Genomic DNA, 27,147 nt, shown 5'->3' with positions numbered 1-27,147 from the left:
GGTCGGTCAAAAATATTTTTTGTTTTGGCCATCCCTAATTCGAAGAAGCAGCAGAGATGGCGAGTCCGGAGCAATCCGATGAAAAGTTGGCATTTTCAAGGTGGAGATGTTTTTTAGATTTTTTTTTACAGTAACGCAAATAGTTACTTTCCCTGGTAACTAGTTACTTTTATTATAAAGTAATTCAGTTACTAACTCAGTTACTTTTTGGAACAAGTAGTGAGTAACTATAACTAATTACTTTTTTAAAGTAACGTTCCCAACACTGGTGGTGGGACTATATATCGGGATACTCCCTGCTGCGATTCATTATCCATACACTGGCGCCAAATATATATTTATAAAAAAAATATTAAACTATTTTTTATTATTTGTATTTTTATTAAAATATTCAGGCGTTATTTACTGATTCCATGCATTAAGCCTGTTACCATTTAGCCTCACCAGTCACTACTTCATGACTCATCTTGACCTTTTTTGACAGTTTATGGCTTTATTGGAATGATGGCACATGTAGACATGTCCAGTCAGCATGTGTGTGTGTGTGTGTGTGTGTGCGTGTGTGTGTGTGTTTTTCACACATTCTGTGAAAGTGACACCACAGTGCAGTGAATAAACACAGTATATGATTAATTCCTGCTTGTGCCTTTTCACCGGTACTTTTTCTCCTTCAGATATCGTGATGCATGTAGTAGAGGATTTCTTGCAATATAGCGTGTATCGCAGAATCGGTATCGTGATATTATCGTTATTGTGGACGAAATTATATTACCATATGGTGAGTTACTCTGTGTCTCCCAGCCCTACTTCACACCACCTCATCAGAAGGCTTCAAAGGCAGTAAAGTAGCGGTGTGGTGTGTGTGTTTGTGTTTGTGCTGAAAAAATTAGATTCTAGCTTCTCTTGCTACTGTTTCACACTTCTGACAGAAAAAATAGCTCCACAGCAATTATTGGAAGAGCACTGAGGTCCAGTGAACACAATCCACCTCTGTGTGTGTGTGTGTGTGTGTGTGTGTGTGTGTGTGGGGGAGTGTGTGTGGGAGTGTGTGTGTGTGTGTGTGTGTGTGTGTGAGTGAGTGAGTGAGTGAGTGTGTGTGTGTGTGTGTGTGTGTGCGTGTGTGTGAGTGTGTGTGTGTGTTGGGTGGGGTTATTGCAGGACACTGATGCAGCCACGGCGTCTCACCGTTATCAGAAGCCATGAAGGTAACGTTGTAGAGGTTGTTCTTGACGTAGGGAGACTCCCTGTCGAGGACGGCGATGGTGGAGATGCGTCCGTTGACCGGGTCGATCTCCAGCCAGTTAGCGGGGTCGTACATCTTGGAGTACCTGGATTGAGTGAGGGAGGGAGGGAGAGAGAGAGACACACAGCATGAGAAAGCAGCACAGAGAGGCTTCTTTATCTGCCTCCCTGGCTACGGGCCATGCGGCTACTGGGGAGCTGATCCACGGAGGCTGCAGCTCTCTCACGAGGCCCACACAATCCAGTCATTTATCCTCACTGGGAACCAGTCCACCTCCAGCCATCACATCAAAAATATATCTCCCAGTGAAAATGTGTGATATGTTAACAGACTTGTAAACAAGCAGAATGCAGCGGGGCAAATCCCTTGCTATGTGCTGATGAAATGCATTTATGTAACAGGATGTACTTGGACGCCTGCATTGCTGCGACAGCAGAAACGGCGATGTGTCGATCGGGTCACGCCGTCAAGAAAAGAGTGAATAAACAGGGAAAAAGCACAGCTTTCAACAAAGGTGAGCAGAGCTGCCAATACGCCGCCGTAAAACCACACATGAATAGGGAATATTGTCCATTTGTCATATTTTTAATTGGTAAGATAAAGAGTTGAAAGGCACAGTTATGAATAAATGTAGGAGCAGCAGCAACCACAGAATACAAAGCAACAGCAACGGAGAATCAGACACCAAACAGCTCTCCCCGGCCCGCAGCACCGCTCAATACACTCGCTTTATGTGTGAATGTGTGTGTGTGTGTGCGTGCGTGTGTGTGTGTGTGTGTGTGCGCTCGCATGTTTTTGTGAAGGAAGTGTGCGTCCACCATTGGCTGTTGCTAGGCTACAAAGACTTCAGCACTACATTTAGAAACAAATAGTGGGATGTAAAAGAAAGAAGGAAGGGGACAGGAAGCAGCAGTGGTGCAGGCTCGCTGCAGACCTGGTCCTTCCCTCCAGTATTTACAGCTCGTCTCTTAAAATGGGGCTGCGACAGAAAGAGCATGCCGGCCTCACTAGAGTACAGTGATTATTCAGCTGATTCAGCGGTTTGTACTAGTCCGGATCAGTTGAAGGTCTCAGGACCCTTTTTTGAAGGTCTGTGTCGTCTCAGAATTGAACACATCTTTTCCTTCCTTGTCTCAAAGAGGACTTTGATGTGTGTGAGGAAGTCCCTAGAAATCTTTACTGTGATTGCTCATAGAAAACAAAGGAAAACTCCCCTCATGAAAGTAGGGATGCACCGATCAGCATTTTTGGGGCCGATCCGATCACAGGAATCATTAATCGGCCGATACCGATCAGCGATCACAGAATGGATGGGAGGATAATAATAATAATAATAATAATAATAATAATAATAATAATAATAATAATAATAATAATAATCGAGCCGTTTTATGACTGAACATACTGTTGGACACAGCTGGATTCTGGGTCAGGCTTGGGCTTCAGACTCGTGGTGTGAGCGGGACCGGAGTGGAACCGGACCAGTACTTTTATAATAACAATGCCGCTCTCTGCAAAATCTGCTGCCCGCTCGTGGCCACTTGCTCGTTCAGCTCCGCTCCTGCTGACTAGAAACGTGCGCACGCCGGAGTGGACCCGGACGGGAACCGGACGGCTACTTTTATAATAAAATGCCGCTGTGTGTTTTCACTGCCCACCCACCCGCTAAGCTCCGCTCGGGTGGCTGTAATTAAGCTGACGAACGGTTGACGTTCTTCTTGCATGTGATGTTGATACTTCACTGGCGACCGATCGATCGGTGCATCCCTACATGAAAGTCAACTCTGCAATGCTTTTGGATTATTCATCCAGATGTTTGTCATGGCTGTGTCAGGCTGAGTGTGAGTTGCCCTGGTTTGGTCTTGGTCTTGACTTGGTCTTGGCTTAGATGGTCTTGACAACAAGACTGTGAATCATCTTCAAAGCTCTGACACACATCTCTCCTGCCCCCACACAGATCAATGGCTAACCTGATCAGTGATCAGATAAACGCTGCAGCCCAAAAACCAACCAACCAACCAACCAAACAACCAATCAAAAAACCAACCAACCAACCAACTAATAACAAACCAACCAACCAACCAACCAACCAACCAACCAACCAACCAACCAACCAACCAACCAACCAACCAATCAACCAACTAATAAACCAACTAACCAACCAAATAGGACACCAAACAACCAACAAACCAAAGAACCAACCAAGCCACTGTGAACAGATATTGGCTTGTTGGCAACTTATTGTTCATGTTGAAATGTAAGCTAACGGCTCCGGCCATTACTGAGAAGGGCTCTCTACAGATACCACCTTTCATCTAATCACAGTGTTCCAGCTGAAGAAATGTGCTGTATAAATAGATAAAGCAATATTGTAACTGAGTTCAAGGTTGCATTCGATACATATTAATACACTAATTTAATTTCAGTCATCTTTTCAACGAGCCATTGACAGTGCCTTAAGAATACATTCTTATGAATGCACAGCCAATTTAGAAAATGAAAAGCACACATTCTTCTTATCAAAAGACAGTGGAAGGTACATTCAGCTCCACTAAAACCTGCTCAGCATTGCTGTGGTGAAATTACACATTTTAATTATACACACTTATAATTTGATTTACAATAAAACTCTGTGAACTGACTTTCATTAAGATAAACGCCTCTGAAGGCCAAGCTTCCGGCAGGGGGTCTTCTTACCGGACAGTTTGTCTAAGGAAGCGGTCCGGGTCCTGGGCCGTGAAGCTGGTGAGCAGAGACCCTGCAGGCAGACCCTCCTCCAGTTTGATGGACTTGGGATTGGGGCTGAACTCTGGACTCTCGTTGAGGTCCAGGATCCGTACGGAGACGGTTGCTGTGGACTGGCGAGGCAGGTGGATGCCTCGGGCAAGCGGGACCTCGTTTACCGCCTCCACAGTTAGCATGAAGGACCTGGTCAGCTCGAAGTCTATGGGCTGGAAGAGGAGGATGAGGATGGAGAGGAGGAGGAGAGGAGGAGGTGGAGGAAGAGGAGGATGGAGAGGAGGAGGTGGAGGAAGAGGACATTAAACCGTTGGATGATCAGCATCATGCTGGGAGCCACACTCATCTGTCACTCGCAGCATGATGGAGAACATCCCATAGAGTTCTGCAGGGATGATGTCATTTGTTAGGCCAACAAGGAAGTTACATTTTGCGCAACAAGATAATCTTCACAAAGGAGCACCACATTTATAAGAAGTGGATGTTGTCATGGCGACGTCTTCCATCGGTTTGTGGACAACAGTTTTGAAGCATCAAGTGGCCATCTTCGAATGTTTGCAACCAGTGAAGGATCGGCAGAAATAAAAGACTAATGTTGGACTATCAACAAACTACACTACAGTCGCAGTAAAAACACAACCATTGACACATAAAACTGGCTTTTTGTTGAGAAAACCATTGCATTGCTAATTTCCGTGTTTCCTACAAACCCCACCTTGACCACAGTGAGCAGGCCTTCGTTGGTGGTGTGGTCGGTGGGGATGGAGAAGCGTCCGGTTGGGTCTCCGGCGATGATGCGGTACACGGCGCTCCACGCCGAAGTGTGAGGCTGGTCTTTATCCGTCACAGTCAGGTTGGCAACGATAACATTCACCCGGTTCTCATGGACCTCCCCAAAGAACTGAAAGACAGACAGAAAGCATTGTTAACACCAATGTGTCACATCAAAGGAAACTAAACAAAATGAAAATGTCTGTAAAAAAATCAGTCCAAAGTGGACATGATGTCCTCTGGCTCACACCAAAACTTCTGTTTATTTCCATATGTCCCCCTACAACACGGCTTCTTCCTGTCCAACCTGTCCACCTCTACTGAGGAACTCCAGTACTCCTCCACCAGCTAACCTTCCCTCTGTGTGTGTGGACTCACTGTGTCCGTGGTGAACTCTGGGGGATTGTCGTTGACATCAGTGATCCTGATGACGGTGGTGGCGGTGTTGGACAGTCCGTAGGTGGGATTTCCCTCCATGTCCGTCGCCTGGATGATCAGGGTGTACTGGGTGACTTTCTGTAGACAAATCGAGAACAAAGGGAGTCAACAGCTGGACACATGAGCCACGTCGCAGTCCAGCTGCTTCCCCCATCTAAAGGACTGTCCCGTCTAAAACCCTGCCCTGTCTCAAAGACTGTCCCGACGAAAAGACTGTCCCATCTGAAAGACTGATGCTGCAGTAATGATGAATGGATGTTAAACATACATTTTTTTATTATTATTATAATTATAATCATGATTATTAATATTTGTTAAATAAATACATTTGACAACAATGTAATATCTTCCTGTCAGAGCCCAATAACAGCTGATGATTCATTCACCATCGTGCTAATGACAGGTTTAACAGGGTTCTGTACACCTCCAATCAGCTTTGAAAAGGAAAATATCATTTCAAACATCGATCTATATTACTCTTCTAAAAAGGTCAGCTTGAACAAACTTCATGCATCATTCTCTGATTTTCTAAAAGTCAACATGTCTTTCACAAGCCGGTTTGTCTACTGAATCAGAGTCAAACTGATACTTTTGCTCTCTTTTCTATTTCCTGTAGTGTGGTCAGTCTTCCACCAATCATATTCTGGGCTTGCTTGGAAACAGTCCAGAGATTGATCACTGCATTCATAATGGACCGCACCATTAAAATGAAGTAAATCTTGTCCCTTAAATAATCCTTCAGGTTCATTATTTTGGTTGACGGTTCCTTCTTGACTTTGAAAAGTGTGGTGGGTGAATTAACTAATCATCAGCTGCACACCACATCGCTGCTTCATTGGTGGATTTGCGAACTAGAAAAGTGAGCAGTTTCTGCTGCTTTTCACTTCACACACATGTAGAGGAGCCGCGGCCCCTCTCCCTCCCGCCGGCATTCCCTCAACTCACCTCAGCCAGACTGCATGTTTAACTGAGCAGGACAGTAACAACAGGAGCGTTCGCTGGTCACGGAAAGCTTCCTGTCCCCAGAATCTGCTAAATATGCTTAAAACTCTTACAATGGCACTCAAACTCACTGGAATCACTTAACAGTTTGTTAAGAAATACATATTTATTTCTTAACAAATTATTTCAGTCTTTGTATTATTTTTGTGAAAGTCCACCCCGCTAGGACCAAAGTCCCATATAAAGTCACATGAAGCCAACTGATCCATCACCATGGTGACGAAGCAAACCCCGTCTGCAGAGAAAGACCTTAAGATGTGGCTGAAATCTCTGGAAAAAAAGGCAGTGAGGGAAGTGCATTTCCTCAACACGATGAAGGAACCCTCCTGGAGGACTAGTAGGAACCGTGTTTCAGGATTTACACACTCAGCTGCTTCTGATTGTGTGTTAAGAAGATTTCCCTTCACCCACAGGAACCGTTTTCCTCAAAGGAAATTAGATCAATAATTTAGTTTGACATTATTTTTATGTTTGCATGTGTTTAAATGTGCTTTGGATTCAATAACAGAAAATATACATTAAATCAACATATTGAATCAGATGAATAAATTGGATTGCTATTTTTCTTTTTATAAAAGATCTCACAATATAATATTTTCATAACTTGCTTTCGAAGAATTTGAAGAAATGTGGTCAGAACAGTTAAAATGTAACATCGGACGTGTTGTTAAACCATTAGAATCATCACTTCGCTGAAACATCACGTTTTCTTTCAGGAATTCAGAATGTAGTTAACTGTGAATGTAAAAGAAAAAGTTTTCATGCCTTAGTTAATGCCGTATTGTTATTTATTCTATAAAAGTTGAAGTCCAGGTTAAAGCTGCAGACGGTATTTGAAGTGTCACTAATACAATAACGTTCAAAAGTAAGAGGCAGAACTGATCGATGATGAACAACTCCTTTAAAAGGCAGATAGCATGCAGATAGCATGATGCAACATTCTGCATGATCTACTGACGCAAGAAAAAAGCTACAAGCTGTCTTTGTACTGCCGGCTGGACACTCCCAGCTGCTCCATGTGGTTTCAGGGATGAGCCTGACAAAATGTCCACCCAACACACACACACACACACACACACACACACACACACACACACACACACACACACACACACACACACACACACACACACACACACACACACACACACACACACACACACACACACACACACACACACACACACACACACACACACTTACCTCCCGATCAAGACCTGCTGCCACAGTGATGATGTCACCAGTCTTGTTGTTAATGGTGAACATGTTGGAGGAGGGGCTCTGGGGATTCTGGGAGAGGATCTTATATCGCAGCATCCCATTAGCAGTTTTTGGATCGTCCTTATCCACTGATGTCACTGTCATCACAAAGGAGCCTGCAGGGAAACACACAGCCAGTCAACACAGCTATGGATGAGTGTGTGTGTGTGTGTGTGAGGGTGTGTGGGTGTGTGTGTGTGTGTCTGTACCAGGCTTGGATCCCTCTGGTACAGAGCCATTGAACATGGTATGTGTGAACTCTGGTCTGTTGTCGTTCTGGTCGATGACGTTAATGACGATATCGATGGGGTTCTCTACCTGATTCCCATTCAGGTCCACCGCATGGGCTCGCAACTACACAAACAAACACACATACAACCACACACAAACACTTGATCAATGGTTTAAATAGTGTTTAACAGTATCATTTGTGCATAAAAGTTAACACCAATGTGTCACATCAAAGGAAGGTTCTTTCCCCTAAGATAGATGTCATGGGTTCAGGGATTCCCTGTTCACGTTGTCAAAAGGCTCTTTGGGTGATCAGATTAGATTGCAATCACATTGGGTCAACCACATGAAAGTACCGACTTACAAGTTTTGACTGTTGCCATCTCGGAATGTTTGCAACTAGTGAATGGAATTGTTAAAGTAATCCTAGTAGCTGATTGCATTGGGAGTGACTGTAGCGATGCCGCAGTAGTTATACAGACCTTTTTTTTGTGTTTGTAAATATTGTTGCGGTGATATATTATGTAGGCAGAGTCAAACTAGTATCAGAAAGTGACAGTTCTTTAGTATCACTGTCACATGTGAGCACTAACATCACAAAGAATCTGGATCATCTGGAACCTTCTCTGATTATTTGACTGGTTCTCCAGCAGAAGATGGATGTCTGATATTAATAAGCTAACAATTATCAATGTGGTGAGTTTCCTGAGCCGTAATCACTGTACGGATCCAACTACATGGAGTTAGTTACAGTGAATGGGGGGGGGGGGAGTGTGTCATGCTATGCAGAGTCGAGGTGAAGTCTTAACAGGTGAGTCTTGAATCTTTCGCGGAAGATGGCAGTGACTCTGCTGTCCTGACATTGGTCGGGAGTTCGTTCCACCACTGAGGACCAGAACAGAGAAGAGTCTGGACTTTGCTGAGTGACATTTGTTTGATTTCAGCGATGGTGGTACCAGCCGGCCAGCTGAAGTAGAGGAGCGAAGTGCTCGCTTCGGGGCGTGTGGTTTGACCAGTGTTTGAAGGTAGATGGGTGCCGTTCCATTGATGGCCTTGAAGGCCAGTGCCATCGCCTTGAATTGGATGCGTGCTGAAAAAGGGAGCCAGTCTAAAGAAGAACCGAGAATCTCTAATAAAGAACAATCCAGTATCTCCACTAATGAACAACCCAGTATCTCCACTAAAGAACAACCCAATATCTCTAATAAAGACATGTTGACGTTGCTAAGGTTGATCAGTGGCGTTTCACATTATTAAATAGCCGACTGTGGCGAGTCCCGTCGTCCATCAACAGGCGATGGTATTTGGTCATGAAACAAAGCATTTAGACCTGCTGGTGTCATTACTGTTGGTAAATCAGTATTATCCATCATCCTCGATGGAGCTTGAATATTTGTACATTCCATTTAATCCAACAAACATGTAGTTTTAAGTCCATCATGGATGACATAGTTGTAATCAATATTTTTCTTCAAACAGCTACAGAGGAAGCAGCATCCTTCAGTGGCCCTGGTTCTTCTTCAGGTTGTGTCTGCAGCCTCATTTTGCTCAGCATATTTGTGAAGTGCAGGTTTGACTGTGGAAGCTGGGTCATTCCGTGCCAACTCAGCCAACCATATACATGACACCTCTCAGATTTTGCTGAAAAGCAGTGAAAATATGCCTTATGTTACCAAACAAAGGAATCTGAAGTTTCAGGTCAGTATCTCAAATGGTTTGCCCGTGGCGTCCATTTGAATTTCAAGTGCCACACCCCTTTTTGACACATTGGAATTTCGCATTTCATTTGTTGGCATTTTTGGAGGCCCATAACTTCTGTTCTAATAGTGATAGAAGGCTGAAAATTGCTCTGTTAGTTCATTGTAATGTGTACTTCACAATTCTACAGGCATCAACATTCCTTACTGTTTGGGTGAGAGGTGGGTCACCAAAGTCAAAAAAATTTTTGACGGCCAAATTATTTTTCACTTTTTGGGTGCTCCTAGCACCACGATGAATGATCATATTTATTCTAAACAGGATTATTTGTTGTATTTGGGACCTTTGCTCTTGCCAAAATGAATTTGAAGGGTATGGTACCACTGGTGGGGGTTTTATGGGGGTCCAAAAACCCTCCCGTGCAGAGGTGACTCTTTTGGAACCCCATATTTGGACCCCCAAATGACCACGTGGACACTTGATGATCCTAATGGGATTTATACCAGATAAAGATACATATGATACACATGACAAGCGACTTGCAGCACGAGCAAGTCTGCAGGCCACTGATGCAAACCACATTCTGACACCAATGGAGATGTTTCAATGGGCAAATGAAAACATTAAGAACATTATATTCTTCTTTGTTAGTGCAGAAAATATTAAAAAACATGAGGAAACGTACAAATTGGAGAGACGTTACGCCTCGGCCAAAACGCTCAGTGGAACACAATCGCATCATTGCTTTATACCAATTTCCAAAGATAAGATACGGATGAAAAGAATATCACAGGATACAATATTCACAGATGTCGATGCAGGACAACAATCAGATTCAGAACACTTGGATACAGAACCCGGAGGGAGAACACTCGCAGTCATTCAACATTGTTGAACGTTCAGATGAACATGGTGACGTTTTTGTGAAATTCATCTATGGATAACTATGTAAATAAGATAAGATAAATGTTTAATTGTTTGCCATCACTGAGCATAATACTAAGTTATTTCCACTATTTTCATGCTTTATCATCACTAAATTCTCCCTGATATACATTCCAGACTTCTGGAAAAAAAGTCAAAAATGGTGCATTTTGACGAATAAAATTCATATCAAGGAGCTTCATAGTCAAAGGTTTTATTTCATTAAAAGAAAGAACAAATATGTATCTTTATCTGGTATAAATCCCATTAGGATCATCAAGTGACCACGTGGTCATTTGGGGGTCCAAATATGGGGTTCCAAAAGAGTCACCTCTGCCCGGGAGGGTTTTTGGACCCCCATAAAACCCCCACCAGTGGTACCATACCCTTCAAATTCATTTTGGCAAGAGCAAAGGTCCCAAATATAACAAATAATCCTGTTTAGAATAAATGTGATCATTCATCGTGGTGCTAGGAGCACCCAAAAAGTGAAAAAATAATTTTGGCCGTCAAAAACAAATTGGACTTTGGTGACCCACCTCTCACCCAAACAGTAAGGAATGTTGATTCTGCATGTAGAATTGTGTAGTACATATTACAATGAACTAACAGAGCAATTTTCAGCCTTCTATCACTATTAGAACAGAAGTTATGGGCCTCCAAAACTGCCAATAAATGAAATGCGAAATTCCAATGTGTCAAAAAGGGGTGTGGCACTTGAAATTCAAATGGACGGCACGGGCAAACCATTTGAGATATTGACCTGAAACTTCAGGTTCCCTCGTTTGGTAACATAAGGCATATTTTCACTGCTTTTCAGCTAAATCTGAAAGGTGTCATGTACATGATACCCCGATTTTGGCTGTTTTCGCATGACCCAGCTACAAAATGCCATCATATTAGCTCAGAATGGAATATTCAAATCATGAAAACAACTGCAAAAGAACGATCAAAAATGTGCATAAGAACATCCCTGTGTTTTATATGACTTCTTTGTTGTTCATAATGAAAACAGCAGGCCACGGATATGTATTTATTTAGCATAAAATGGTCAAAGATGCTGAATGTAGCTATAGATTGGCCCTGGATCCGCGAACAGTCATTCCTTCACAGGGTATGTGGCATCTGTATGAGGCCCTCAAAGAGCCAAAGTCTCCCTCATGAATAAACATCCCGGCTCTGACAACTACATCCAATTACATGAATATTCATGAGACAGCTTAAATGCAAATCACCCTGCTGCGACTCCAGATTCCCTCTCCCCTGTGTGACGAGTGTGTGTGCATGCCGACAGATCAAAAGGTTACACTCTGCTCTCAGAAGTGTATGACTGTAAATATAGTGGGCAAACACCACAGGTCTTTTCTCCTCTTCATCTCGGTGCTTATATCCAACAGAGATGAATATAAAAACGGGGGGGAGGACGTTGGTGGAGCAGGAGGGAAATCAGTAAATGGACTGAAGTGTTGGTGCTTCAAACAAACCATCTGGATTCCACTTCCATCACGAAGAACTGAAGTTGAAAATGACTTAAATGTTAAGATTCAACGTGAGATCGTTTATTTGTTTGCTAAGAAGAAAGAAACGCTAGAACGTTGCCTGATGGGTAATACATGCACACAGTGGGTCGGGCCACCCTTTGCAGCTATGACAACTTCCAACTCTTCTAGGAAGGCTTTCTCCAATCTAATTCATCCCAAAGGTGTTCAATCGGGTTGAGGTCAGGACTCTGTGCGGGCCAGTCAAGTTCATCCACACCAAACTCTCCACCATCCACTCTCCTCCATGTCTTTATGGACCTTGCTTTGTGCACTGGTGCACAGTCATGTTGGAACAGGAAGGGGCCATCCCCAAACTGTTCCACAAAGTTGGGAGCATGGAATTGTCCAACATCTCTTGGTATGCTGAAGCATTCAGAGTTCCTTTCACTGGAACTAAGGGGCCAAGCCCAGCTCCTGAAAAACAACCCCACACCATAATCCCCCTCCACCAAACTTTACACGTGGCACAATGCAGCAGACAAGTACCGTTGTCCTGGCAACCGCCAAACCCAGACTCGTCCATCATATAACCAGATGGAGAAGCGTGATTGGTCCCTCCAGAGAACGTCTCCAATGCTCTAGAGTCCAGTGGGGGCGTGCTTTACACCACTGCATCCGACGCTTTGCATTGCATTTGCTGATGTATGGCTTGGTTGCAGCTGATCGCCATGGAAACCCATTCCATGAAGCTCTCTACGCTGTTCTTGAGCTAATCTGAAGGCCACATGAAGTTTGGAGGTCTGTAGCAATTGACCCTGCAGAAAGTTGGTGACCTCTGTGCACTATGTGCCTCAGCATCCGCTGACCCCGCTCCGTCTTTTTTCATGGCCTACCACTTCTTGGCTGAGTTGCTGTCGTTGCCAATCACTTCCACTTTGTTATAAACCCACTGACTGTTGACTGTGGAATATTTAGGAGCGAAGACATTTCATGACTGGACTTGTTGCACAGGTGGCATCCTATCACAGTACCACGCTGGAAATCACTGAGCTCCTGAGAGCGACCCATTCTTTCACACATGTTTGTAGAAACAGTCTGCATGCCTAGGTGCTTGCTGTTATACACCTGTGGCCATGGAAGTGATTGAACACCTGATTTCAATTATTTGGATGGGTGAGTGAATACTTTTAGCAATATAGTCTATGTTAGCTAATAAAATGTACATCAACCTGGAAGTGGACATAATAATCCCATCGGCAATTGGAGCAATAACCCTGACAAGCGTATGAATGTTTAAAGGTTGGTCAAAGGAACACTTTGAACACTATGACTTTTCTTTAATACTTCTGAATGGAGTCTGGATTGATGGGTGCTAGGCTATGCTAATATTGTAGCTGCTCCATCAACACAATTCAAATAAGGTCATTTAGACACATAGTCTAGTCTGGTCTCTGGAGTAATTTGAGCTACTATTGTAGACCTCTGGGGGACCACAGACAGGAGGATGATCTCAACGCTGATAGACATTCAAGACACAGCGTCACAAAATTCTCACGCTCACATTGAAACATTTCAACTTGAGGAGATTTTGGTGAATTTTGCATATATGCCTTATTTACCATTATTTGCGTCTTTGCATTGACTTCATATTTAATCGCACAATGTTAGCGTCACGTTTGGTGTAAACACTATAACAACAACTGAAATGTCAAAAAGGAACCTGGACGGTTCTAAATGTTCTTGCTGTCCCGCTGTGGAACACTCACGTGGAAGTTGGAGATGTGTTCCCGGTCCAGAGGCTTGGTGACGGACAGCTGGCCTGAGATGGGGCTGATGATGAAGATGCTGGTCGGAGGCTGGTCGGCCCCAGGGCCCGTCACACTGTAACGCAGCATCCGGTTATTGTCCCGGTCCGAGCGGATCTGAAGCAGGGAAGCATTTACATTTAATTAGCAGCCCACAGGACGGAGCTGAAACATGAATGTGGTTAGTGATAAATAGTCGAGTCATTGTGAAAGTCCCTTTAGTTTAAAGGGAGAGAAATAATAATATACAAGTGAAGATAAACTTTGTGGGTTTGACCTAGATGTGTCTCATACGTCAGTGCGACTTTAGGTTTGCAGAGGCAACACTCAGGAAGCGCTAGAGGCTGCCCGCTGCATCGCTACAGAAACTGTGATTTGAGCTGAAGTCTAAATAAACGGATTCCTGGTGCAGCGCCAACGTTCAGCATGCCGTCCATGTGATCACGGCGAAGCAGAGAAAGGCGGCATGGTGAAGACGGGAGTGGACAGGAGATCCACCATGTGTACCGGACACAAAGACGATGGAGACTGACTTCTCACTGCAAGCATCATGGAGCATTATCCTCCACTAAAGTGACTTATATTTGAACTGTAGAGGAGCGACGGGTGGATCTGATGAACACAAGCGTCTAATGCGACCTGTCAATCAGCAAGAAGCCCCACCGCTAAAGCATCCCCTGCCTTCTGGTCTGTTTGACCCTCAATGGCCCATAATTGACTAAATGAACATCATGCTGGATTGAAGAAGACTGGAAACTAAACACAACTGTTTTCTGAATGGAGTCTGGATGGACGGGTGCTAGGCTATGCTCATACTGTACAACACACTCAACACTTAAAACCACAGTGGTTCTATCTGTCTTCCAGGTCCCTGTGAAGGACCAGCATAGTTGCTGATGGTGATCACACTTCCCAGGCTGTATCTGAATCTTAATGTGTCCCAACCAGCAAGTTCTGGTCACAGCTGGAGGAAAGCGACTTTGTGCTTTTATCACAAGTTGCTGATTGCAACGTCACCCACACTGTTCAAACTACAGAGACTGAGGGCCAACGACAGGTCTTTAACAGGGGAGAAAACATGGCATCATGTTACACCAGTTGTCAGATGTCTGCAGCCCAAATGGTGCTCCTGCTGTTAGTCCTGCACCACCACACTCAGACCCTTAAGGTCATCCAGAACGGACCTCCTGGTTGTTGCATGGGTTAAATGAAAAGTAGGTGAAGCTGCTCTTGGTTCCTGTTTTCCCGGCTGGAATATTCTGTCCGATTGCATTAAATCGGCCTCACTGTTAAAAGCAGACAGACAACATCTTCTTGTTGCTTGTGCATTTCATTAGTGTCTAATAAATGTAAAATGCATTAGACTGTTTTAATTACAGTTCAGCGTGTATGTGCATGTGTATGTTTATGTGCATGTGTATGTGTATGTGCATGTGTATGTGCATGTGTACGTGCATGTGTATGTGCATGTGTATGTGCATGTGTATGTGCATGTGCATGTGTATGTGCATGTGCATGTGTATGTGCATGTGCATTGAAGGGTCTTTTGTTCTTTGTGAACCTCGTTGTATTTCCCTCTGAATGAATGTGTTATTAACTGTTGTCTTGCTTGTTTCCTGGCTTCAGGGCGAGTCAGCGAAGGCTCCACATAGCTACAGTAAGACAAACCTGTGTGTGTGTGTTTGTGTGTGTGTGTGTGTCTTACCCGGACTAGCTCCTCTGGGAACTGTCCTCGTGAGTTCTCAGGGACGTTGATCGGTGGAATGACCCAGTCCCTCTTCACCCGCCTCAGAGTGCCATCACCCCTGACAACCACACTGCGCCAAGGAAACAAGATCTCTGGTACCTGCTGAGTCAGTGTTGCATCACTGGGATTCACCTGCAGAGACAGTAAACAAGCGTTGTGTAGTGGGGCAGCACACACACACTCACACACACACTCTCACACACACTCTCTCACACACTCTCTCACACACTCTCTCACACACTCTCTCTCACACACACACACACACACACACACACACACACACACACACACACACACACACACACACACACACACACAGCTGAGTAGAGCCAGTCTGCGGGGAGGCTCGGTGAGTCAGAGTATCTCTGACCTCATTCCAGTGGCTTGAATTAATGCTCTCATTATAGTCTGTCTGATGAATGACCACCACCTGTCAGCGTGTGTGTGTGTGTGTGTGTGTGTGTCTGCTCGGTGAGCAGACACACTCCTCTACACAGAGGATGATAAGGAAAAGGAAGAGCTCCTCATGTAGTCTGCCCCCCCACACGTCAGCTGCTGCTCATGAGGCCATTCAGCTCCTGATCCAGGACCAGTCTTTGATTCAATAACATTCTATTCACAAAATACAATTTATATCATATGGGCTCCTGCAGTGGGCTTCACGGTGGTGTAGTGGGTAGCGGGTTCCATTCCCGGTTCGGGTTCCCACTGTGTGGAGTTTGGATAGGATGGGGATAGGTTCATCGATGACTCTAAATCCCCCGTAGGTGTGAATGTAAGCGTGAATGATTGTTTGCCTCTACATGTCAGCCCTGTGATAGACTGGCATCATGTCCAGGTTGTACCCTGCCTTCGCCCAATGACCCTGAATACAAGATAAGCGGTAGACGATGGATGGATGGATGGATGGATGGATGGAGAAGATACCAGTCCTGGTGCTCGGCTGATCCCTGTCTACGGTTCCGCCTCATGCTCCAAGTAGGGACTAGCACACAAGCAGAACCCAGAACTAGAGAAGAACCAGTCGGGAGGTTGGGGCTCGGTATCAGGAGATAGAGAGAGATGGGAGGCGTCTAATTCTATGGTTCAGTGAAAGTCCAACTTCTAATAGGAGCCTGTTTCACATGGAAGTCTCTCTCTGCAGTCGGGCTTAATATTTTACTGTATATGTTGCATTTCAAAGAAAGTGATGGATAACAAATACTCAACATGAACATAACTGATGTGGTATTATATATTATATGATAAATTATATGGAGACAGTCTGGTCTGTGACATGTGGCGCTGGGTAAATATGCTGCGTGTTCGTCTCACTCTTCAGTCTGATCTGATAACAACGCTGGTCTCCAGTCAACTGAAGGCCAAAGCGCTGACACTGCTCACTGCCAGGACAACTCTTCCCAGGTCCTCCTTATGAAGGACTGTTGACAACCCGCCTCCTCCTCCTTCTCGCCGAGGCAGCCAGCGATGCAGTTAGCAGCGCGAGCATATGGCAGCCGGCTATTCCTGGCTGTGTTTAGAAGAACTGCCAATCAAGGCCAGTGTCTTGTCTTAATCCATGCAGAGGGCTTATTATCACCGTTGTACATGAAACAAACTAACAGATGCTTGTTTGACTCACTTTGTCTCAGCAATCAGCGGTTGGCTGACCTCGGACACCTGCCGATTTCATATCTTTATGTTACTGAGGCCTCATTGGGGGGCTCAGACCCAGGTGTGTGTTCACGCTGACACGCTCATGTGTGTGAATGTTTATAACAGTTATATATCAGTTATAGTCAGTTATAATTCACTATGTAGATCTGGATATTCATGGAGAGACACTTAGAGCTATGTCCTTTGGAATTAATGCAACATGATACATAGGATACTTAGTTTATTAGGACTGCAACCAATTTTTAATTATTTTCTTATGAATCTATCAATCATATTTTACAATAATCTATTAATCATTCATCAATCGTAATCTAAATGTCACAATATCACAAGCTTGCTGAGCCCAAGGCCTTAACTTTAAATGACCAGTCCAACCAACAGTACGGTGGCATATAGAGTTCAACCGTTGTCATGCCAACAGACAAGAAGGTCTTTGTCTTCCGGACGGTAAACTGGAAACATCATCATCGTGTGGAGCCTTAAGAAGCTTTGTATTGAAGCAGAAAACTGTGATATCTACAAGTGGATCTACATAGAAACAGTTTTACCTGGCGGACATGGAGGTGCACCCTGGTCTCCCAGACCTGTTTGGACTGCAGGTCTCCAGCATAGACCACCTCCACAGCGTTTCCCTTTCCCACCAGGCTGAGGCGGTGCAGGGTGTAGACCACACCCTCCTCACTCACCCTGAAGGCAGACGAATCTCCCACCTCGAAGCGGACTTTCCCTCTGCCACAGTCCATGAAGCTCACTGAGAGAGAGAGAGAGAGAGAGAGAGAGAGAGAGAGAGAGAGAGAGAGAGAGAGAGAGAGAGTGTGAGTGGAGGGTCCCATCCATCACTTGTGTGCTGTGTGAGACGAGGTGAAATGTGTTGAGATAGAACATGAAATAAGTGTCATTGAAACTGAAAGGATGCAAAGAGCCTGTCCCCCATCCAGGACGTCGACACAAGTAGAGGAAACATCACACCACGAAGGAACCAGTCCCAGCGTCTCCCTCTGGGAAACTACCAGACACCTTCACAACACCTTCTGTGCTTACAGTATAATGAACCCTTTACATGTAAATGCTGGACATAATATATCCATTCAGTATTTCTTTGCACTATTTGTTTTTCTGACTTGTGGACATTTTATTTCCTATTTTTCTTATATTATTTGTCTGTAAAGTACATTGTGAAAGATTCAAAGAGTCAAAATGATGTATGCAAACCTATATGCAAATTCATCTCTGCCTTAAAAATCATGCTGGTTTTGAATAATTTAGCCATCTTGGAACAAACGGATGCAGAATATATGTTAAGCTGTCAAACAGTGCAGAGAAAGAGTCTGTCCAAAGCTGCTTGAGAGAAAATGAAAGGTTTAAAAAGGCGTTTAAGGAAGAGCGGATGATGCTGTAACAGAGTGAAACCTGACAAGTTGCAGGTGAACAAACATACGGGAGATGGACTTGGCCACGGAGACTTCAGCTGCCTGCAAATCCCAAAGCTGAAGTAAAACCACAATGGGAGCAGCTTTTCTCTCCCTGCAATGTTTCCTCTTTATTTGTTTGCCAAGTACCTTCGGAGAGGAAATAGCTTCTGTGATGCCGGGGGGAGGGCACACTCATGCAGAACAAAACGTTCCTCCTCCACCTCAGCTGGTTCTCTCCTTCTGATGGACAATCACATCTCAATAGGACGGAAATTACCAACCTGATTAGATTTCCACAGGAATAACAAAAACCAGCCTGTATTTTCAGTCTGAAGCCTCGTTAAACTTCCACAAGACGGTCACACGGAGAACCGTGGCGAGGGAACAATCGGATCTCTTATGCGGGACTCTCCTCGTGCCACACTAACATTCTTAGAGATCCTGAATGTTCTCCATGTTCTCCTCCTATCTGCCTCCACGTAGACAGAACCGATGTGCGTCAGGCAGAGACCTGAAACAAACCCCCCAGAGGCCCCAGAGGTCGGGTGGTGTGACGATACTTTGGCCGACCGATTAACTCACATCCCTCGTTGATGCATCAAGTATAAATCAGAGTTTTTCATTTACATTATTTCATTATAAATGAATCTGTAGATTACTTTTTTTAATTAATGAAGTACTCCATAATAGGTATAATATCCTCGAGCCTAAGGGGACGAATAAAGTTCAGCCTGCAAAATTTGAAAGTAATTAAAGTGATAAATTATTAAAAGATGCAGTTTAAGTCTGCAACAACTTCTTTTGGCTGAGCAGGACGAGACAATGTGATTATTAGCATGAGTCAGGGCTGAAGGACTTTGATAGAATATGGAACTGCATTGTGTTTTGACTGATGCTGCAATCGCGATATGAGAGGGAATCATCATTTTGGCGGAAATATTCTCATTTTCATTGAACATGATTCTGGTGTGACTTTTTCTGGGATCTGTTCGTAACAATGATGTTATCTTAAGTCTGCAAAATATGATGATCCCTGCAGCACGACAATATTTCATTTATAATGCTATTTTGCTTTTAATATAATACTGCATCTTGAAAGGAATACTTCCAAATACCCATTTGCATTAAGCTTTATGTCGTTAGGAACGCGGTAGTATATTTGAATGGTCGTGCATTATTCCCTCATTTCACCTAGAGACAGGAGATCTCCGTATTTCTATTCTGAAAAGGAGCCTCCGATGACGAATATATCATTTTGTGTCATTAGAGGCTGCTTTGGTTAGAGGGGGTAAGACTACAACACTAGTTACTTATGTTTTCAACCCACAATGTCCCATCCCGAGTTGTAGAGATATTTCCGTCCGGTCAGTAGTTGCCATTAGTGCTATGCTGCTAGCTAGCACGGTGAAAAAAGAACAAGTTTACAATACAGACACATTGGCTGAAATGCATTCTGGAAAGCCAGTAGCTATCTCTCCAGTCTCAGATGACACTTTGCTAATCAGACTGCAAACAATGAGCCGCTCACGTAACAGGAAGTCATGACCCCGACATCTGCTGGCGACGCGGGAACCTCGACCCCCGAGGCTTTTCATCGTCGGATTGAATGCTGGTCTGAGATTAAACAAATCCAGATATTTAGCCAACCAGGAACCAGATCCCAAAGAGAGCAGGCTAACCTGACCTTCGTCTGCACTTGATGGGAAAAAACATACTGATATGATATATAAATACTTATACATCTGGGATGCTAATCTATTCACCGCTGCTCCTCTGATAGAAACACCGTTTATTTTTAGCAGTGTTGCACAAGTTGATTTGAAATGTGTTCGAATGGAAAGAGACTTTCTGTCTCTCTTCTCTCTGTCTCTTTCCAGACAGGAAGAGAGAGACAGGAAGAGATAGACAGGAAGAGAGACAGATCACGAGAGGCAATTTGTTGGAGGTGTTGATTTCTTCAACTGAGAACCCTGGAATTAAGAATGGTTGATAGACTTTAAAAAATAAATAAATAAATAAATATATATATATTCCCCATTTTTATTGTATTTAAGTTATATAATTGTGTTTTATTGTATTGATGTAGTTTTATTAAATGTTGTTTAACTATCACTGTTTTAGATTTGAATAAATCAGAACCTTTTTCACCAAAGCTCATATGAAAATCTACTCTTCTCGCTCTGAACCCTGAGCTCTCTGTCGCATAATGTATGATTAAAAAAAATAATGTCTTGATAAATTCACATTGTGTGGGGTTTTTTTTAGCCTCCAGGCCACAAGTGATGTTAAATCAAATCAAACAAGCTGAAAACAAGCTGAAAAAGCAAAATAATGTTGAGCTATTGTGGTGGAAGTCACAATGTTTGAAGGCATTACAAGCCAAAAAGAATCACTATTTATAAACTATAAATATCTCAAACTATTTTCTTATCCATCAGAACAACGTAGAACACTTTGCAAGTAGAGCAATTGGGTTTTCGTGGCCTCACAACACTGGTCCTTCCTGACTCAGTCAGCAACCTCCGCTTCTGCAATATTTTTGCCGACATTTGAGTATTATGATTTGTGGTACTGCCGACTCTCAAAAACACTGTTCCAATATTTAATTCATATTTGAGGTGCTAAGATTCATGAGAGAGCGGTTGATTTGGGGTTTTGCTCGATAGTGGTGACATTTAACTCTCCCACTCCAACATATGCTAATGCAGGAAGTAGTGCACGCCGCTAACGTTGGCATGATGAGTAACATTAGCACTGACTCTATCAGACAGACTGGCTCCCACTGAGCTGAAATATCGGGTCCTACAATAAAGAAGGCACAAAGGAGATTATGTCGTCAACTGCACCGTGACAAAATCTACTACTGTAGGAAACGAATCGGAGAGCACGACACAGCAAGCAGCTACACCAGTGGATCCTCAGCAACAGTCACCCACCAAAGTTACCACCAGCTTAACGGCCTGCACCCAAAATAACTCCGTCAATATTTCATTTGCAAAGATATGAGCAATCTCAGCATTGAAGAATCCTTACGTAATGAGGTCAATACAATGGAGCCTCGTTACAAATTCCTTAAGTGGCTCCGATTGCACCCAAAGTAGGGCGATGATGTTGTTACAGAGATGTGATGAATCCAAGCAGATCCCATTATTGATTACATAAGAAAGTGAACTTATTTTTCAAATCGGTCCTCCAACGTGTTGCCCTTGTGACCAGTATTAGCTGTTAGCTATTTGAATAAAGTTAACATGAAACAACGTACCGTGGGGCTGAAATGAAAGCGTTGTGTTCTGTTGGGAGACTTAAAAGTAATTAAGAGTTCAAGAGCTATGAGAGGAAAAGTCCGCTAGCTGCGAGGTTAACTTAGGCAGCATAAAATAATACTATCTTAAACGAGTTGTGATGAGCCTAAAGCCTCATGCTGGATTGAGTAATTTACTAAGTTTGATGTTTTAGGCCCGAAAATTACTTTTGCCATTACTTTTGATAAGTGATGGGTACCGAGCATTTATGGTACTGGTACCTAATTTGTTCAGTACAGGAGTACCGATAAGATTCAGGACAACGGTTTACGTTGCTTTCTCTCTCCTCCTTTAGTTAGTAGTGAATTAAAGGTCCCATAGTATGAAAAACAGGTTTTCTCTGGTACGGTTCGTGTTAGCTTGTATGTGTGTGCTAACCACTTCACATCGGACTGCTTAAGGAACAAGGAAGACAGAGCTCATTAGCATTTACAGGTGCAGGCACAGAAACAGCCTGTTCTCAGCAGAGCTCATTTGAGCAACTTTTAGACAGCTGAAATTCAGGACCACGGATGGGTTTGGGGCAATGCATATCGAATACAGTGTTGTTGGACCTCTAAAAGCTGTGTGAAATGGACGAAAAGCAGTATAATATAATACTAATAAAGACGTCGCGTGGCTGTGGTGTGCCTAGTATGTCTCTATGTGTGTGTGTGTGTGTGTGTGTGTGTGTGTGTTAGTGTTGTCACGATACCAACATTTTGGTACCGGTACCAACATGTGTTTCGGTACTTTTCGGTACTTTTCGATACTTTTTCAAATAAAAAGTGAACGCAAAAAATTTCATTACTGACTTTATTTTAATAGAAAATCTTAGAACAATAACATATTAATCAGCAAATAAAATAAAATACCACAAAGACAAGCTTTTCTAATGCACACAATTTTAAAAATGTGAAAATATAAATACAATAATATAATATAAAATATAATAATATAAATAAACCAGCTCTTTTTTCTTTTCTTCCAGAGCTACTTTTGTTAAGAGTGAAGGGTGGTGGCGCTTGCTTTTAGCGCTAAATGTGGCTTTTCTTCCTGAGTAAATGACCTGTCGTTCCCTGAGCCCAGTGTACAGGTCTGGGTGCTGGTCCTTTAAGTGTTTGGCTAGTCGGAGGTGTTTCCGCCGTTAGCCATGCATGTTTTAAACACCGTTTACACAGTGGTGCATCGGCGTTAACTGCCTCGCTTTGCGCATTTGTTTTAAGCTAAACTACGGCCATATCGCACTTTGCGGCGCTGGTTTGTCCGCAAGTTGCGGCGTGGTGACGGTTGCAGCAGCCATTCTCCTCTCCGTGCTCCTCTCGCTCGCGCTCTCTCCAAGCTTTGCTCCGTTTGTTGCTACCGTCCACGCTGCTCGCTAACTTGCTAGCTGTTTCCTCCGGCTTGCTTGCTTTTTCTTTTTATCTCCCCAAGCTGCGGCTCGCTCCTCTTCTTCTCAGCTGTAGTTACAACGCGGTGACGTCACGTGGCGAGTCCGCCGCGCTGTTGCGGGCGCTGCCAGCGGCGCTGCAAGTACCGGTCCCGTCCAAATGCAATATAGTACCGTTTTAAATGCCTCAGTACCCCGGTACCATATTAGTACCGGTATACCGTGCAACCCTAGTGTGTGTGTGTGTGCAGACAATCAGTCATGGCTGAACGGGTAAAACGATCTCAAGTGGGGTCTCACGTTATGCAGCTAAATGCAACATTTGGAAGACTGTAGTCGGAGTAAAGATGGTAACAGCAGCAACATGATGAAACACTTGCAAATAAAACAGTTTAAATCTAAAGCAGCGCGCCATGTTTTTATGTAAACTGCTTGGTTTTCAGTATCGGTATCGATAAGTATCGATATCGATAAACAACGCCCATCCCTAGTAATGTGTTAGTGTTTGTAAAGTGTTAAGAGTTTATAAAATGTTAGTGGTTTATGTTTGTTATTGTCATTTTTGGGCCTGTTTGTAGTTTTGAACATTAGTATGGCTGTTACATTTCTTGACAGCAGCTGTATCACATTGAGAGGGTCCTGGTCCTCTGTAATGTATAAAATGATACTATGTTATATGGTTAGCGGCTTTCAGGACTATAAATATCAGAAATCGTACCAACATGACAATTGGACATCAAGCTTTAATTCTTCGACCTCAGCCTCATCACCTGACCCCTCCCTGCCGCTGTAGCATCCTCCACTCCTGCTGATGGTCTCTAGCAGCTCTGTGTTAATGCTCATACATTATCCATGCTCCTGTTACTTGATGTGAGAGCTGTCTGGGTCACCGTATAGAGGGAACTGGGGCAGAACTAAGCATCAGGCTTTCGAATGTTGCTGGACATTCAGCCAGTACAGAAAACTAACACAATGTGAGATCCGGGGAGTGAACCCTGAAGCTGCTGTATTGTACAAGCAGCCAGATAACTTTGTTCTTTTCAATTCACCGAACGAATCGACCCTCAGTTGCACGTATACATTTAACTATTTACAGTTTTCAGCCTGGTTCTAGAGATGTGTCTGTCTCTCTGTCTACCAGTCCACCACTTTGGTCCCGACTGGAAGATCTCATCAACTATTTTGATGCAAAGGGGTTAGCGCTGGAAGTTTCGGTTTCAGGTGATGCTAGGGCTATTCGATTTTGCCCAAAAATAAAATCCAGATTTTCTTCTCTCAAAATCCGATTTTCGATTACGATTACGATTATTTTGTGAAATGACAAAAGTGCAAACCTTGCTCTTATTAAACAAAAAATCCCTCAAGGGATTAATATAAAGAACAATTAATGAACTTTTGCCATCTGGCTTTGCTCCATGTTATCTTCTTGTAGACCTCTTGTAAAAAAATAAATTAATTAATAAATAAAAACAATCCCTTTGGGATAAAGAGAAAAACCTCACTTTCACATGTATCTTAAGGTAAACAAAAATGAATGAATAAAGTGCAGAACTTTAACTTTTTGCAAAATCGATTTTACTATTTTCACGTTTTTAACATCGTCCTAACTACATAATCGTGATTACGATTTAAAATTCATTAATCGAACAGGCCTAGGTGATGCATAAATATATATATATATATTATTTAGCTCCTGAGTAAGTGGAGTTGGATTTTGAGTTTTTAGACCTTCTCCGGTGAGCATATTATGCAATCTACGATTACAAAATAAACATCATGTTTAACCCTAACCATGCAAAGGGGGTACTGACGAATAGGGATCAGACCATGTAGACCATTTAGATAATTTCAGTGTCCGCATCTCAGGAGCACATTATTCTGAGAAACCCAGCACTGTTACTTCTGTGTAGAAGTGTTGTGTTTTATAGACGCCCATGGCTAACAGATGTCCATCTCAAATAAAAGCCTGGTTATCACTGCAGTTGTGGTGAATACAGGAAAATGTACAGTATCTGCCTCTACTCAATAAAGGGAGACGCTTATTTCCCAAGAACCTCAATCCTGAATGTGCCACACAAGTGGAGCTTGATCAATGAACTACGGGATCTGATCAATAGCCTCGCTGGAAAAACACACTCATGAGAGGATTTCTGAAAAACCCTGCGGAAAACACACACACACACACACATACACACACACACACACACACACACACACACACACACACACACACACACACACACACACACACACACACACACACACACACACACACACACAGCACAATACTTATGTCATATAAACTTTTTTGTAAACAGTGATGATGTTTTATGTGGGTGTAGTCAAATTGGTGTCAGTAAGTGAAAATTGTGTGGTATCGCTGTCACATGTGTGCACCAACGTCACAAAGAATATAGATCATCTGGAACCTTCTATGATCATTTGACTGATTTCCAGCAGAATATGTCTGTCTGGCATTAACAAGATAACAATTATCAATGTGGTGAGTTTCCTGAGCCGTAATCACTGTACGGATCCAACTACATGGAGTTAGTTATAGTGAACAGACATCTTCTATATATGGTGGACAAACCCAGTATCTCCACTAAAGAACAACCCAGTATCTCCACTAAAGAACAACCCAGTATCTCCACTAAAGAACAACCCAGTATCTCCACTAAAGAACAACCCAGTATCTCCACTAAAGAACAACCTAGTATCTCCACTAAAGAACAACCCAATATCTCCACTAAAGAACAATCCAGTATCTCCACTAAAGAACAACCCAATATCTCCACTAAAGAACAATCCAGTATCTCCACTAAAGAACAACCCAATATCTCCACTAAAGAACAACCCAATATCTCCACTAAAGAACAATCCAGTATCTCCACTAAAGAACCACCCAGTATCTCCACAACCACTCTGGTTTCCCCTAGCAACCGCCCCTTCTCAGAGAGCCGGTCCTCAGTGAGGGGGGTTGCATGGCTTGCCCGCCCCTCCAGACAGAGATAACACAAAATGAATGAGCTGAGCCGGCGTGGACAGCTTCTCGGTCAGGCTGCTAGCTGGGGAAGAGAGCACAGCTGATAGATGAGTCACAGGCAATAAAAGAGAGAGGCCGCGGCTCGACCGCTATCATCACCTGCTGCTCACCGATCCATCCCTTTACTGAGCCGCCGGCTCCACAGCTGGCAGCCTCAACGCTGGATCTGTGGTCAAGTTAAACACACTTCACACGCGTCTGCAGTCCAGCACACACATGGCCGAGAGGAGACACACGGTCGCTTTCTATTCAGACATGTTTCATCGTTTCAGCAACAGCATGACCGTGCTGGATGTGTTTCTGTTCAACGGGAGTGGCCTTAGGTTTCTTCTCCACTCCCAGCCCATTGGGATTACAGATTTGAATATTTCCCATCTTGCTTTAAATAGCAGGCAATGTACATTCACAATGAAAGGTTTATTCATTGGGTTGAAATAAGGGCCAATACAGGATTTTTATAGAGATGAGATGTCTATTATCAGGATAAGAACTGGAGGTGGCCGCCTGACCTGAAATAAGCCGGCAACTTTATTACTCCTGTCAATCACGATGTTCTTACCTTTCACAAAAAAGCCCTAGTCACAGGCCTGGTGTGGAAAGGGCGTTCCATCAATGTTTTTTTCTTTATTTAAATCTCAACACAAACGAGAAATCAAAATAACCTAACGTATTTAAAAATAAACTTAAAAGGCTCGTCTTTGGTGATATTATAAACAGTGTTAAATGTTATTATCATGTCTGACTCCTCACTGCTCCCGGTCCCGGGAGCAGTGAGGTTGTGTTTCTGGTGCTTTTTAACGATTCTGAAGACGACGCTCCGACAGTAAAAGCAGCCATCGAACGTCTCAATTGTGTGACGCGATCAGTATGCCGCTTATTCATGGTGCGTTTAAGGACAGCTCAGAAAAAACATGCTACGGCATGTAACAAATGAATTGAGCGGTTGTATAAAGTGCGGGGGACAGGAGCCTGACTGTAAGTGCACATACTGTGGACTTACCTGATGTTTAAAATGCTGATTCT

At 43.4% G+C, this 27,147-nt stretch overlaps 1 protein-coding gene across 1 annotated transcript in view; it reads right to left on the bottom strand.

The window, feature by feature from the left end:
- LOC311014762 (cadherin-2-like) overlaps positions 1-27,147 on the bottom strand; it is an 81,940-nt gene that overhangs the window by 27,217 nt on the left and 27,576 nt on the right. The window contains exons 3-11 of the mRNA XM_084011554.1: positions 17,544-17,746; positions 15,298-15,471; positions 13,554-13,709; positions 7,663-7,807; positions 7,397-7,569; positions 5,132-5,269; positions 4,698-4,883; positions 3,941-4,194; positions 1,186-1,328 (exon numbers count right to left, since the gene is read on the bottom strand). Coding sequence (XP_083867680.1) covers positions 1,186-1,328; positions 3,941-4,194; positions 4,698-4,883; positions 5,132-5,269; positions 7,397-7,569; positions 7,663-7,807; positions 13,554-13,709; positions 15,298-15,471; positions 17,544-17,746 — 1,572 coding nt within the window. The remainder of the gene's footprint in view (positions 1-1,185; positions 1,329-3,940; positions 4,195-4,697; positions 4,884-5,131; positions 5,270-7,396; positions 7,570-7,662; positions 7,808-13,553; positions 13,710-15,297; positions 15,472-17,543; positions 17,747-27,147) is intronic.

Source organism: Eutrigla gurnardus (assembly GCF_963514095.1).
Source record: "Eutrigla gurnardus genome assembly, chromosome: 6".
NCBI lineage: Eukaryota > Metazoa > Chordata > Actinopteri > Perciformes > Triglidae > Eutrigla > Eutrigla gurnardus.
The sequence above is the reverse complement of the archived record's forward strand: the minus strand, read 5'-3'. Positions and strand labels throughout refer to the sequence as shown.